The sequence below is a fragment of the Artemia franciscana genome, chromosome 15, assembly GCF_032884065.1.
Source record: "Artemia franciscana chromosome 15, ASM3288406v1, whole genome shotgun sequence".
Lineage (NCBI taxonomy): Eukaryota > Metazoa > Arthropoda > Branchiopoda > Anostraca > Artemiidae > Artemia > Artemia franciscana.
This window is the reverse complement of record NC_088877.1, coordinates 33398273-33410555: the sequence shown is the minus strand read 5'-3', so window position 1 is coordinate 33410555 and position 12283 is coordinate 33398273. Positions and strand designations below refer to the sequence as shown.

Below are 12283 nucleotides of genomic sequence, written 5' to 3'. Positions count from 1 at the left end.
TTTCATTCGAGACATCCGCTCATCTATCCTTAGTGCAAAAGGAGAATACAGGGCGAATAAACGTCCACGAAACACAATAAAAAGCCGAACTTCAACAGCAATATTTCTAGGCCAAAAAAATATGCATTTTTATTTTTTTCACTGTTTTTCTCGTTTTCCTACTGTGATTCTTAATCAGTGTTGTTTCAGAATTTATTTGGCCTTGTAAATGCATCAGTTCTGAACGTTTTTGAATTAATACAGTTTTTGATTTTGGCTGTTCGCACATGAATAATTAAAACTCAGTTTGCATATTAATTTTTTTGGCTAAATGGCCTTCTCTTAGTTTTGATCGGGAGATTTCTGACAAAAAAGGGGTGGGAGAGAAGGCCTGGTTGCTCTCTAATCTTTTGGTTACTTAAATTGGCAACTAGCACTTCTAATTCTTTACGAACGTTTTTATTAGTAGAAAATATACGTAACTTACGAATTAACTTACGTAGTGAACTTCTATATCTGTATATTTTTATTACGTATATGAGGGGGTTTGCCCTCTCGTTAATACCTCGCTTTTTACACTAAAGCTTAAATTTTGTCCCATTTCTTTAAGAAAGACCCCTGATTCACAAGGGCCGTAGAATAAATATTTGAAATTACTAAAAATACTTTAGCGGAAAGAGTGAAGTATTTTGGAGGAGATGAACCCCACATATGCGTAATAATTTCTGTTCGTTTTAAGTTTTAATGCTGCTCCGTACATTCAGATGAAAAACTTTTCCATATTTATTTTTCATTGTTTTTTAATAGTGCTGCAATATTTTGCGCCCCCTTCATGGAAATTATCTTCGCCCATGACAAATTCCTCTATGGAAAGATCCTTCCACGTGACTCCGTCCCCTCAACCCCCCCCCTTCCAACCAAAAATATCCCCCTGAACTTTGGGGGAGTAAGTCGTCCACAAAGACATTATTGTTAGGCTTTTGTACTATCCTAAACAAAATGGCTATCTCAAAATTTTGATCCGTTGACTTTGGGAAAAAATGAGTGTGGGAGGGGTCCTAGGTGCCCTTCAATTTTTTCGGTCACTTAAAAAGGGCACTAGCATTTTTAGTTTCCTTCATAATGAGCTCTCTCACGACATTCTAGCACCATTGGGTCGATACGATCACCCCTGGGAAAAAAAGGAAACAAATAAACACGCACCCATGATTGGTCTTCTGGCAAAAAGTACGATTCCACATTTTGTAGGTAGGAGCTTAGTTTAAGGGTTGTTAAAAAGAGGAAAAGAAAAATAATTAATACTGGTTTTGTTCTAGTAGCAATCCCTATAACTATTATTAATTTTGACCGTTATTAAATAATACTACACCACATTATATCAAACGTCATTTTTTGTGCTGCTATTTGGTATAATAGCAGCACAAAGAATTGTCATTCCAAATGTGTGCAAGTCTTTTTATAGTGTCTTGCTAATTTTTAAATTAAGTATTTCTAGTTCTTATTAAAAATTTATATAACCATCCCTCCTCTGCCTTTAAAGTCTCCCTGACCGATAAGTGTATTTCTAGAGCATAAATATTTTAGGAATATTCAAAATTTCGGCACTATGGTGCAGAAATCTTTGATGAGTATATATTAATTTTAAAAAGATTTTCCACTAAAGAAGTTTTTCATTCTAAAGTAAAAAGTAAACCAACCATGAACAGAAACGAACAAATAATTTTCAAGCATAAAACAAACAGAAATTGCAATAAATAAGCCAGTCGAACTCAAAACGAGCAGAAACAAAGAGTAGGTCTGGTCCCCCCCCCCCGTTCATTCTACATACCATGATTTAATTTGCACTTTACTGAAAACAATCCTTATTTTGAGCTATGTGTTTTTATTTCTCATAACAAAAAAAAAGAAGAAAATACCATCATGTTCTGTTCAGATTACTGAACAAAAGAAACAAATGTGGATTGACAATTTAATGTTCATATACTGATATTTATTCTAAAAGTCTTAATAGTTTTGGATTTATAAAGTTAAAAAAAGATGAAAAATTTAAGACGCATTTTGTTTTAAGTAATGGCCAGGATATGTCGTAGTCATATCTGTAGTCGTATTGCTCATCTTAGTAGTGTTCACATATTCAATACTAGTAGCCGTAGCAGCAGAAGTAATAGTAGGAGCATTGGGCGTAGTATTTGTGACAGTAGTTGTAGTAGTAGTATGCACGCATTGCGTTTTGGTTTGTTCAACATCCCCCTGAACATGCCCTGAAATTTTCAACTTAATACCCTATACAATTTCTGGAATATATTCCCTGAAAGTTTCATCTTCATACCCATGGCCTCAGTATTAGTGATAGAGTAGTAATAGTAGAAGTAGAAGAAATGGTACTAGTACCAGCATGGACAGAGTGCCTTTTGGTTAATTCAACATCCTTTTCAACATGCCCTGAAAGTTCCAACCTTATGCTCTAAGCTATTATGAAGAAATTGCCCCCATATCCTTTTGGCAACCTGAATCCATGTAGTGGGTTTTGATTTAGTTCAACATCTCCCTAACATTCCCTGGAAGTTTCATCTGAATACCCTTAGCCTCAGTAGAAGTAGTAGTCGTAGCATTTGTAATAGTAGAATAATTGTAACATACACATAGTGCCTTTTGGTCAATTCAACATCACCCCTAACAGGCCCTGAAAGTTTCAACTTGATTCTCTAAGGCGATCCTAAAATATTGCTTATATGCCCTTTTGACAACCTTTGTGTTTTTGTAGTTGAAACTCCTCCTAAACGTTCCCTGGAAGTTTCATCCCAATACAATTAGCCTCACTAGTAGCAATAATCGTAGCATCAGTAGTAGTAGTAGCAGTAGCTGCAGTAGTAGGAATATACACCTAGTGCCTTTTAGTTAGTTTGAAGTCCACCTCTGAATTCTCTGAAAGTTTCAACTTAACGCTCTAAGACGTTCCTGAAATATTGTTGGTACATTCCTGATATATTGATGGTACATTGTTCCTGACATATGATTGTGACGTTCCTGATATATTATGGGTAGCTAATGAGCTCAGATAAAAATTGCTTTTTAAGGAAACAATATGGTATTTCCACCAAGAAAGCGATTATCTTTAATTCCAGGGGTCGATAAAAATAGAAGCTGAGAAGTCGAAGCTGCTGTCCTTTTCTGGTCAAACGAAAGCAAAAAAAATTGCTGTGGGGCTATACGAAAACTACGATTACAACATGGAGCATTTAAAAGAAAAGCTTCAAGAAATACAAATAAAAAGAGAATCTATGGAAGAGCAATGGAAGGAAGTAAAGCAAAATTTGCTTTTGACCCAAAAGAAGCTAAAGATTAAGAAAGACACTTTGGTGGTACGTTTTCATATTTTTGAGAGTTAAGGTAGAAAGTGATCTTACTTTTATTCATAACAGACAGGGTTGCTCCTTATCTCCTTTTATTTGTATTTGTGCACTGGGTCCGCCTGTTGACCACAATGAATACTATGGGAGAATTAGCTATTCAACTGAAAGGTGGAAGTACCATAGACTTAGATTACGCAGGTGAGTTTAGGGTCCTAGATAAAATGTCTGTGCAAAGAATTATTTTTTGTTGTTTTGAGAGTCCAGGGTGCGAGAATAGGTTTGGAAGTGCAAATACTACTAGTACTAACAACTCACCGCAGCTCCAAGCCGCCTGAGCCCAACGCTGCTACGCAGACACCTCCTCTATCAAATGTATCCGAATCTTTCCTCTATACACCCCCCCCCCCTCCCTCCCCGAAAAAGTTCCAGCTCATTAAATTCTCCATTAAGATCTCCTCTCGCCCCATTCGGGACGGCCTACTTTTCTGTTTGGCCTTAGATGGTTGGCCGAAAATGGCGGTTTTTGGCAGCTTTGTGATCCTTCATTTCCAGAACATTTACTAGCTATAATAATAATAATTTATTGTTACCCTCTGCATACAACACAAATGCACTAAAAAGGAGTATAAAAAAAATGAAAAGAAAAACAAAAAGGGCACAGAAAAAAAGAAAAAAAAAAGAACACGCACAATTCTTGACAACTTCAAAAACTTTAAAACACTTTTTTATTAAAAATAAGATATCCTCCAATCAGCTACCAAAGGGTTCTTCGTATGAAATTAAGTAATTCTAATGAAGTGATGTGGGAAGTGCGGGTACTTGAGCTGCCTGTCCACAGCAGTTTAAGGCCTATAGGCCGGCTGGTACCAATACACAATGTAACTATTACGAGTCCAAACGGGGGTACTAAGAAAATACTTGCAGAACCTAAAGAACAGCAATCAGGTTTGTTTTTTTGCCAGGTCCAGACAAAATTTCCAAACTGGTGACAAAAACATCACATGCGGTGCAAAAAGCACATTATTTAGCCGACCAAGGGTTCTCTTATCAAACTGGCCCTTTGTCCTGGCGAGAGGACCATAAGATTTTCTTAGTTTCTCTTTCAAAGAAGCAATTATAAGCTGCATAGTGGATTTTATTGAAGTTCCATACGGAAGACCTAAATACCTAAATGAACTGGAAGATGAGGTTGTGACGGGACCAACTTGGATTGTATCATTGGAGGCGATCTCCAGTCCAAAGGCAAGAAACTCTATTTTGGAAGTAGCAACCGCAAGACCGATTTCTTTCAGTCCGGAGCAAACAACATCAACAACGTTTTGGAGTACCCCAAAATTGTCAGCCAATATAATATTGTCATCGGCATAAGACAAGTGACGTCCGGCATTATATGGCTCAATTAAGTATGATGGAATCTTTCGAGCAGCTTCTCTTATAGAGCTACTAAATATTGTCGGACTAAGAAGAGAACCTTGCTTAACACAACAGTGGATAAGAATACGATTACTAACAGTACCTCCTTCTAAAAAGAGACATAACTGCTTGGGAGAGGTCGAGGCCGAAGGCCTCCACCTAGTCCGTTGGTTTTTGAATTGAAAAGGGAATAGTTGTGGGAAAAGTCCTTTGGCACAAAAGCCTTCAAAAGCCTTTGGCACAAACGTAGAGATTACGTTTTGCCTTTTTATGCCTTTTTAAGAATCGCTTAAATAGTTGCATGGTCGTTCTGCACGCCAAGACCTTCCCGAAAACCAAATTGGCTGTCGCCATGATCACATGTGCTAATTTTAATATAGATAAGCTTCTCAAGAAGCTTGCCAATCGTCGAACATACAGTAATCGGTGCATATGCGTCATAGGATTTCGGGTCTTTATTTTTCTTAAAAGTGCACGTTACTAGACCTTCACATAGTGCATCAAGAATATGCTGCTGGGTGATACAAGCCTGAAATAAAATAGCAAAATGTTCAAACAATTTAACTGTCCCGTACATCAGATATTCGGGTTGCAGGCCGTCTGAAGCCGATGCTTTACCTGGTTTAAGACGGTAAATTAACCTCCCACATTCCTAGAAATCAGGATGAAGCCCTATCTTTCATGCAGCTTACTGTTTGAATTATGTTCAGTCAAATGGGAACCCAAAACTGTCCGTAGACTATTCCTCTGGAAAACTCTGCCGAGCATAATCTCTTCACCTTTGCTTACTCCATGTCTAAGCGACTTAGTCTTCTTAACATTAATTTTTAATCCTATTCTTGCGCCCTGATTTCTCAAAACCTCCGAAAAACCATTCATTTTGCTAATATTTGCCTCATGACTCTCAAATCATGAGTGTTATCAAAATCTATGAAAGTTCTATTTTCTCATTTGATTCAATGTTCAAATGATTCAAAAAGTTGATTGAAATTTGAAATTGATTCAAAAAGTCATAGCCTTTGTCGTGTTCCCTAGGACAAAGCTCGTCAAAATAGTCCATATAAACGATGATAAAACGCAATCCTACTTAACTTCTGATTCAATTTGAGACCAGCTACTAGCCTAATTGCCTATTTCAATCGGAGCAATGTTATTCTCGTGTATGACACTATCCACTTTAATGTATTTAACTTGTATACCATGCAAGGATAAACTGAGGACTAAAAGGGACTTCTCAATTATTAATCTAAGGGTTAAAATGTGATCTACAGCTTTTTTTCATTTCTGAAAAATTCAATCATAAAAGTAGTTTGCTTCCTATAGAAACCAAGTTAATGCCTCCAAAACTACCACACTCACTCTTACCACCTTTTTTTTTATAAAGGTGGGGTTATAAAGGTATGGGGTTTATTTAAAGTTTTTCTAAAATCCCTGGATACTCTCCTCTTTTCAAAAATTATATTCGCCATCTTCAGTAATATATCTGTAAACTCAGTTTTGATATGAATGTTGAGAGGCTTAAATTCTAATGAGACATTAGAGGTGATGTTAGGTAATGAGAAAATTGAATAGGCTTCACTTACCTAGTTGACATCATTAGTAATGATGTCAATTCGTCAATATAAAGACGAATAATTCGTCATTGTTTTGAATTTTAGTTAGAATTGTTGTTGATAGATATTTAAATTTGCACAAAAGATGACATGGGATGAAGGTGATCAGACTGCTGGTATTGTGAAAGCAACTCAGTTTGGAGTCCTTGAAAGATGTAAACAGCTTGCGGAGGCAGGTTATGATGTAAACAAAAGGGATTTAGAAAATGTAACTTTACTTCACTGGGCATCAATTAACAATAGATTTAAAATTGTGAAATACTACATATCCCAGAATGCAGTAGTTGATGCTGTCGGTGGAGTTGTGAGCTCCACCCCTTTGCATTGGGCAATCAGACAAGGACACTTGCGAATGGTTGTCTTATTGATGAAGCACGGAGCAGATCCTCAAATCCGAGATGGAGAAGGATATTCAGGAATTCATCTTGCTGCTCAATATGGACACACGTCTATTATTGCCTACCTTCTGGGCAAAGGGGTCCATCCTGATGCACCTGATAAAAACAAAATGACTGCACTTATGTGGGCTGTTTCAAAAGTTAATGGGGTGGATCCATGTCGGCTATTATTGTCGTGTGGTGCGTCGCCATCTATCCAAGATACGCTTCGTGGAAACACTGCTATTCATTGGGCTATAATTGCTGGCAATAATACAGCTATACAGTTAATGATAGACTATAATCCAAATATGGACATTCCCAACTACCAGGGTGTTACTCCTTTTGCACAGCTAGTTTTGAAGCGACCAAAATGGCTTAATCAAAAAGTTTTCGAACAGTTAGTTGACAAATACCTCCCCAAAGAGGATCGTGGATATAAAAGAATAAGAATAAAATATAGAAGAATAAAAGATGCAAAGATACCGGAAGCACCTGGAAATTTTGGCTATTACAAACAGATTGAGTACGACAACTATGGATTTCAAAAGGAAAACATTGAAAATGGAAATTGAGCTCATCCTTTGAGAGTATTGAATCTGAGTTCAAAGTGAACACACCTGGATTAAATTGAATATTTTATGAACTTCTTAATTCAGTAAGCCCTTTTTAGCTTAAGAATTATGAACTATTTCAACACTCGGCTATAAGCTCTCATCGAGTGAAAATTAGTTCATTATAATTCAAAGTTTCGCAATAACTGGTTAAGGATAAAGTGACGTGTAACCTTGACCTACATAAGAGGATTATCAAAAGAACTATTTGTGCATGAATTGTAGAAAAAAAAATTTATTGAGCTATTATTATTGAACTAATTGAACCAGCGTGATGCCTGTTACCAGTGACGATAATCCTGTCCTTGATTATTCGGTGATATTGAATTTTGTACAGAGCAATTTGATAATTGGAGCAGAGGATGACGTGATTAAAAGGCATGGAGTGACATAATTACTCTATTAAAATCTTTTGACGAGACTGACACTGATGTTCCGACATTCGTCATAAAGCGTCCTACGGAAGTACCCTGCCTCCCTGCCACTGCCTACACCTCTTTATTCTCAAAATTTAATGAGCTCCATCAAGTTGTTTTGGGAATGTCTTCAAAACTTGACAATTATGAATTGAGCTTCCCCCAATTACCCAAGCCGGCTTCAGTGCTAGATTCGCATGCAACAGTTATCGTCTCAAAGGTGCCGGACGCCTTATCTGACCCTCTTAAGCGAAAAGCTGCTATAGACCAAATTACTGGACATGAATTAGTACGTAGCGTAAAGCCCATCAATGACAAGTGGTATATTAATATGGACAAGTCTGCTACGGAGGACTTCTGCTCGTCAATCCAGAACATAATCTCCAGTACTACAACAAAAGTGGTTTCCAAGCGGTTTTTTGGTATATCACGTAATATTCCTACCGACGTTGACATTACGGTACTCGGAAGCCAACACGGTATCATAGATGCTAAGAGATTGGGCCTATCTAAGTCTGTGAAAATCGAGTTTTTGGATTCTTTTGCGCAATCTACGTTTTTCAAGCATGGCCTCAGAGTGGGCTATGAAATTTTTCCTGTTTACGAGTTTAAGGACCTACCCAAATGCTGTTTTAAATGCCGATCACTAGACCATCTACAGTACTCCTGTCCCAGCGTTCTCCCGAAATGTGCTCGTTGTGGAGGGCCACCCATATCAACAAAAGATGAGCCATGCATTGCTGATCCCAATTGCGCAAATTGCGGCCAAAAACACCCTTCCTATAGCTTTTCCTGCCCCGTTATTAAGAATGGAATAAAGTGCAAATCCACCTTTCAACCATGAGTGCATCAATCTCAGTCATTTCGCTCAACATAAATGGCACCAAAGATAAGGATTTTGTTATTGATGAGTTGTATGGTCCTACGATTTGGTATGTTTCCAGGAGCATCTTCTCACTGCTTCAAGTTTGAATTTTTTGCGTCGAAGTCAGCATCATACTGCGTTCCTGAGTCCAGCAAAAGCTACTGGCGGTTGCCCTTCCGGTGGACTAGCCTATGTCTTTAAACGGGACATTCATCTACCCTTCCCGGTACTCTTCTACTCCGACGATTTTTTTTTGGCTGTGCGTGTCGGCAGTATTGTATTTATAAACTCTTATCTCCCATATGAAGAATACTTGATCAGATCCTTAACTAAATTCGGAAAGGCGTGTGGTCTGCTTAAGAATCTTGTGAATCAGGTACTGTTAAACTCTACAGTATATAATAATTGGGGACCTAAATACTGATATTAATCGATCTTCTGTAAGAAGTGAGCTGCTTTTTGAGTGTCTTCCTTCATACCGCGTTGTGCCCAAATCCCACAATTTTTCATATGTTCATCATTCTGGAAGCACAAGTGATATTGGCCATATTATTTGCTCGCCTGGTATTATCTCTTCTTCTGCTTCTGTTCATGTTAGCGAGCAAGATACTGACCACATGCCAATTTCAGCGACATTTACAATGGATATTGATCTATCGGAAACCAATTGCTCGCGAGAAAAATCGAAGTGGTTTGAAAAAAGTAATTGGAGCAAAGCCAATATACCGCACTACATCTCTACCTTGACAACCCTTCTTTCTACCATACGTGTTCCATATCATCTTCTTCAGCGCCAGGTACCTAATAATGGTAAAGCCGATATTGACTGTTATTATAACCAGCTTGTGATGTGTATGAAAAGGGCAGAAGAAGCTGCCATACCTCGGCAACGTATTCGTAAAAGAACACAAAAACCTATCTGGTCAATGGACCCTTGTTTAAAGTCGAAAAAAAATAAAGCAAAATTATGGCTCCAGATATGGAATGAATGTGGTCGGCCAAGTTCTGGGTGTGTCGCTGATATCAAACGTAAAACTAAAACCAATTATAAACGTTATCTGAGGTCGGCACGTTACCGCGGTATGGATTTCCCTGCAAGTAGGGAGGATTGGCGAAAAGTGATCAATTCTGACAAGATAAATGATGAAACTATGACAAGTAATTGCCTTCCACCTTTGTATTGTATTATTGTATTTTATTATTATTGTATTATTATTGTATTGTATTGTATTTGTATTTGTAGTGTGCTGGCTAAGATTTCAGGTACATACCTTTCTGGTCTTGTGGATGTTTCTTATCTTGCGTATGCTGACGACTTGCTTCTGATTAGCCGTTCCAAAAAGGGTCTTTCCAAAATGGTCTCTATAGTTTCTGATGCTTTCTCTGATATTGGCCTTTCAATTAATATAGATAAATGTGAGTTCCTTCCCTATAACTGTATTACTGCTACTCCCCCTCACTGTTATAACTTCACTATCCCTCTTGTTGATTATATTCGTTGGCTTGGTATCTCTATTACTAACAATCTTTCGAGCTTATGTCAGCGTACTGTTTGTGATATAAGTAAAAAGATTCAGATTGGTTATGCAAAAATTGTTGCAAATAGAGGGAAGTATAATAGACGTGCGCTGGCTCATTCTGTCCTTTATGCTTCGGGTCTTTTCCCCCTTCTTAATAATGGTAATTTAAAAAGAATTCGGATAAATTATTTCAAATTTTACGAATTTCTTCTGTTTCTTCCACCTTGGACAAAAACCGGACTCTTGTTAAAAAATTCTCAGTTCCTGACATAACTTTAAAGTTGGAGGTTCTTCACAGACAACTCCCCAGGACAGCTTCTGCGCGCCTATCCCCTCACCACCGTCTTATCCGTTTTCTTCGTTGACTTTGTGTGTGATTTGTTTTTCTCTCTGTGTTTTTTTGAATTTCATTTTTTGTGTGTATCTAATGTTCATTTTTTTTCATAGTTCGTTATTTTGTGCGTTTATTAAATTTTTTGTATTAACGTAAAAAATTTCTATTGTCATTACTTTTCATTTTTTGTATGTTTTGCTTTTTTTGTGTGTATTTAATTGTTTGTACTCCACATTTTAATACTTTTATAGTGTTGTTGTGGGTAAGAAATAAATTATTATTATACCCGTTTATATACTTGTTTAACGAACAATAAACTGTATAAAGTTTTCATTTGATCCTTCTTTCTAAAGCCACAGTGAAAAAAGCCTAGGTTGCCAAAAACAGGTTGTGCGAATCAGCAAAAACAAATTGTGGTCTGATTTGACCAAAAAATCACCGAAAAACTATGGTTTTTGGTAATCCGTCTTGAGCGAAGAACAAGACGTCTTCAAGTGGGAGTGAAAAGAGGTCAGGCGAAATAAATTTAAAGAAAATTGGAACATAATAAGTGATAGTAAAGAGTAATGCTCGTAGCTGAGAGGGTTTAGAAGGACTCTGAGAATCTGTGTTAACTTTAGGTGGTTTTGTGGTATGGAAAGATGTCAGTGGTAGCAGTAGATTTATCTCTTCATTTATATTTTAGGGAGATCATGAAAAAGAACAGAAAATTGTTGATAATCTTGCCAACGATATTGCATCTACAAAAAATAAGATCATCATTGCTGAAACACTTCTGCGTACCCTTGAAACCGAACAAGCCAAAGTCAGCTCCTCCACAGAAAAAATCCATAAAAGGTAACTTGGGTTATTATTTTTACTTAGTTTCCGATCATTCATTTGATTCAGGCACGAAAAAGGAACTCGTTTTGGGATGAAAGCATAGCTTTGGGAGTAGTATGAAAATGGGCCATTGAATATCAGTTGCACCAAAACCGTTAATAAAAACTGATAATAGAAAATGATGAGAAAAGAACAAAAAAGAAAATAAATACATGGTTATATGCAATGGCCATTTAAGCAGCATAAATCAAAAACCTTCAGAAACATTGAAAACTCTGCAGTCAATGCAAAAAAAAAAGGAATAAAAAGAAATACTATCTTGCCGGCCAAACGTGGCGTTCGTGTCATAACTACTTGTCGCTTGGCCTTTTACCTCAGTAAACGACGACACTTGATGTAAACATGGCCAAGAAACATACACAGCTTGTATTGGTCTTAGTACGTTGGCCTTCTTGCTGCGACGACTTTTTTTTATTTTACTTTAGATGTTATATCTTATTTTGCATTGTATCCAACGTTACGTGGAAGTTCGTATAGGTGGATGAAAGAATGTTATATGCTGAAGAAAATAGTGATAATATTCTGACTAAAGAAATATCAGTTTTTAATCATGCTTTTTAGTTGAGTAGCGAATGTTTTAATCAAGTGTCCCCTTGTGGAAGGGAAAGATATTGCTTTTGGTCCCTTTTTAGAATTCTTGAACGGAACCTAAAACTGGGCTGGAATTAGCAAATAGACATTCGTGATCTGGCATTCGGTTAACTAACAATGAAATAAGAAATGAAATGAATTGAATTAATGAAATGAAATAAGAATATTAGGCCCACTGGGAAATTCATTTTAAACAAGTCTATTTAGTTCATTTGTTCTACTTTAAATATTAAAAAGGTAATATAAAAAATCATCCCACGATCTTTGTTTTATTCAGTTTTTTATTAATACATTGTGTATTATATATGTTGCTGTAAAAGACCGAA

General features: G+C 36.9%; 1 protein-coding gene across 1 annotated transcript in view; it reads left to right on the top strand.

The window, feature by feature from the left end:
• The window catches only part of LOC136036388 (coiled-coil domain-containing protein 22 homolog), an 84300-nt gene that overhangs the window by 50210 nt on the left and 21807 nt on the right, over positions 1-12283 (top strand). Inside the window, exons 7-8 of the mRNA XM_065718572.1 lie at positions 3105-3341; positions 11170-11321. Coding sequence (XP_065574644.1) covers positions 3105-3341; positions 11170-11321 — 389 coding nt within the window. The remainder of the gene's footprint in view (positions 1-3104; positions 3342-11169; positions 11322-12283) is intronic.